The sequence below is a fragment of the Octodon degus genome, unplaced genomic scaffold (genome assembly GCF_000260255.1).
Source record: "Octodon degus isolate 3935 unplaced genomic scaffold, OctDeg1.0 scaffold00083, whole genome shotgun sequence".
In the NCBI taxonomy this organism is placed as follows: domain Eukaryota; kingdom Metazoa; phylum Chordata; class Mammalia; order Rodentia; family Octodontidae; genus Octodon; species Octodon degus.
The window spans coordinates 6,082,301-6,085,024 of record NW_004524659.1 but is presented as its reverse complement, the minus strand read 5'-3'; the positions used below and the strand labels follow the sequence as shown (position 1 = coordinate 6,085,024).

At 52.8% G+C, this 2,724-nt stretch overlaps 1 protein-coding gene across 1 annotated transcript in view; it reads right to left on the bottom strand.

Annotated features, from left to right (window-relative positions):
• The window catches only part of Sbsn (suprabasin), a 4,453-nt gene extending 3,752 nt beyond the window's left edge, over nt 1-701 (bottom strand). Inside the window, exon 1 of the mRNA XM_023721625.1 lies at nt 327-701. Coding sequence (XP_023577393.1) covers nt 327-692 — 366 coding nt within the window. The 5' untranslated portion in view covers nt 693-701. The remainder of the gene's footprint in view (nt 1-326) is intronic.
• Nucleotides 702-2,724: the final 2,023 nt, after the last annotated feature.

Sequence of the window (2,724 nt, the reverse complement as noted above, 5' to 3'; positions counted from 1 at the left end):
TGTTTCCCAGCCTGACCAAAAGCCTGGTGGGCTCCATGACCAAAATTTTCTGCTTCATTCCCTGGCTGACTTACAGCATGGAGGATTCCATGGTTAAACTTCTCTGCCTCCTTCTCAGCCTGACCAAAAGCATGATGGACTCCCTGACCAAACTTCTCTCCGTCTTTCCCAGCCTGACCAAAAGCATGGTGGGCTCCTTGGCCTAACCTTCCCCCCTCCTTCCCAGCCTGCCCTACAAAGTGGTGAGCTCCCTGACCAAATCTCCCCGCTTCACTTCCCGCCTGATTGACCCCATGATGGATTATTTTGTCTGACTCCTTCCAAACCTGTCCAGTCGCGTGGTTGACCCCATGGGCAAATTTTTCTGTTTCCTTTTCTGCTTGTCCAACGCCATTGTTGATCCCATGGGCTACCTTGTCCAAGCCATGGTTGATCCCCTTTTCCACCTCCGTGCCGGCATGGCTCCCCATTTTGCTAAGTCCATTGACAACTTTCTCCACTTCCCTTCCAGCTTGAGTGATTCCATTATTGATGCCTTCCAGGGCCTTGCCAACCTCCTTCTCTGCCTTGCTCAGCCCTTGGTTGATCCCTTCAATGACCTTCTCAAGTGGGTCATCACTGGTTGCCCATGCAGGCAAGGCCCCTAACAGCAGCAGGAGGCAGCAGGAGCTGAGTAATCTGGCAGGATGCATGCTGTTGGGAAGATGGGAAGAATGCAGAGAGGAGCCCAGGAAGCAAGACTGCTATTTATCCTGCCTCCTGCCCTCTTCTCCACCCCTCATGACTCAACTGCGCCTGTGAGCAGTGCCTTTGTCACCATCAAGGAGGTATTTCTCAGGGAGATTTGCTGTTGAGCAATGAAGAAGAAGAGGAGAGGGTGAGTCATGCATAGAGAGGAGCCCTAGAATCTTTGCTCCTTGCCCCTCCAAGCCCCTCCACCTGAGAGCAGAGTATCTGCCCTGACCAGCACCTCCTCTTCTCATTCCTCACACAGGGTCCAGGTCTCCTCTTTTAGAAACTCACCTCCAACAACCTGCCAGCCCTGGGACCCTGAGATTCTGCAATCCTATTTGTTCTCTGAGGGACCTCAGTTCCAGTTCCCCCAGCAGTGAGAGTCTGAAAAGATGGAAGGAATGGTCAGAGGGAGGGAAGGACTCTAGGAGAAGTGGGAATGTCTTGGACCTTGCTCTGGGGACTCCTGCTCCCACTCTCACTTACTCTGCCACAGCCACACAGGCCTTGTACCGTTTACTCAACCACAAACCACTCTATGGCCCCTCCATTGCTGTCGTACTAGGCCACCTAGAATTCAGAACCCAGAACCTCACATGAAGGCCTCCTCCTCCTCCTCCTCATCTACAGATGTTACTTTCTGGTTCAAATGTCACCTTCTCCAAAAAAGCCTTCTCTGAGCATGCATGAGATTGTCATGGTATTAGTTACCCTCTGGAATATCATCTTTATGTCTCTATAGTATGGATTATGATCTACACCATCTTTATTTCTTATTGTGTCTCACCTCCAAATTGTAAACCTCCAGAGAATAGGGCCTTCTTCTGTGTGGGTCACTACTATGGCCCCAGCTTCCAGAACATTGTCTGGGGTACAGTGAACACTTATGGATGAAACACATGCAGGGGTTGGAGGAAGCCAAGGGAAGAAAGCCTGAACCTCATGCTCACAGTGCTCTGGAGGGAAGGGAGCCTGAGTCTTCACCACAGCAGAGTCCCTGGTGGAGGGCTGGAGTCAGGATCACACTGTCATCATGGAACCCAGGCCTCTTGCCTCCCAGCCCTTGGGCAAGGGCAGGGGGTGATTGCCATGAGCTGAGACGCAGTGTCTCCTGAAAAGCCGGTTGAAGCAGCCACAGGGAGGGGCCAAGGACCTGGGGCAGCAGGTGCTGTCAGCCAGCACGAGGGTTGGGGTCAGGAGCTCTTCCTTCCTGCCCTCCTCCCCTGGGGCCTCATAAACCCTGACCTGATGCCCCAAGTGTTGACTTATTGGCTCAGGTTGGAGGGATAAACAGATGGGAGCTTGGCCTGGGGCTAAAGAGGGACATTACAAGGAAGGGCAAGTGGTGGCTGCTAGGTCAGGGGCAGCCTATCTATCTGGGAGCTAGTTTGGATGGAAGTGACCAAGAGCCAGAGGGTGGGTACAGTTTGGTACAGGGTGAAAGATAGATTGGGTTTAATACCAGGGGTGGAAATGGGTTTTCTGGTGGGAAGGCCAGGTATGAAGGAATGTGCAGGGTGTGAGAGCTGGTAGGGGTGGCAGAATTATGTGTGTGGGTGCTCAGGTGTGTCGAGATTCCACACTTGTTTTCAGGCTTTGTTCAAACCAGGACACCAGGCCCACTCTCCTCAGAGGACCAAGGTTCTACCCCAGACTTTGGGCAGTCAGCTCCACCAAGGACCATGCACCCCAGGCCAGAGACCCACTCTCTGCTCTGCAGATAGCGGTGACTAATTGGGCCACATCCACACACTTGAGTTCATCCCATCTATTTCCTGGTTTCATGCTTCTGGGACAAAGGCAGATCCCTGGGCAACCCTAGGTGTGGCTCTCCCACATCTATCTAGTCCCTAAATGATGGTGCATCCCAGGGCAGGAGGTTTCCAAGCAGGGACAAGTGCGTGATGAGCTACAGAGTTCCAACCTGCCCCAGTTTGAGAAGTAGGGCCTCTCTCTCTCTCTCTCTCTCTCTCTCTCTCTCTCTCTCTCTCT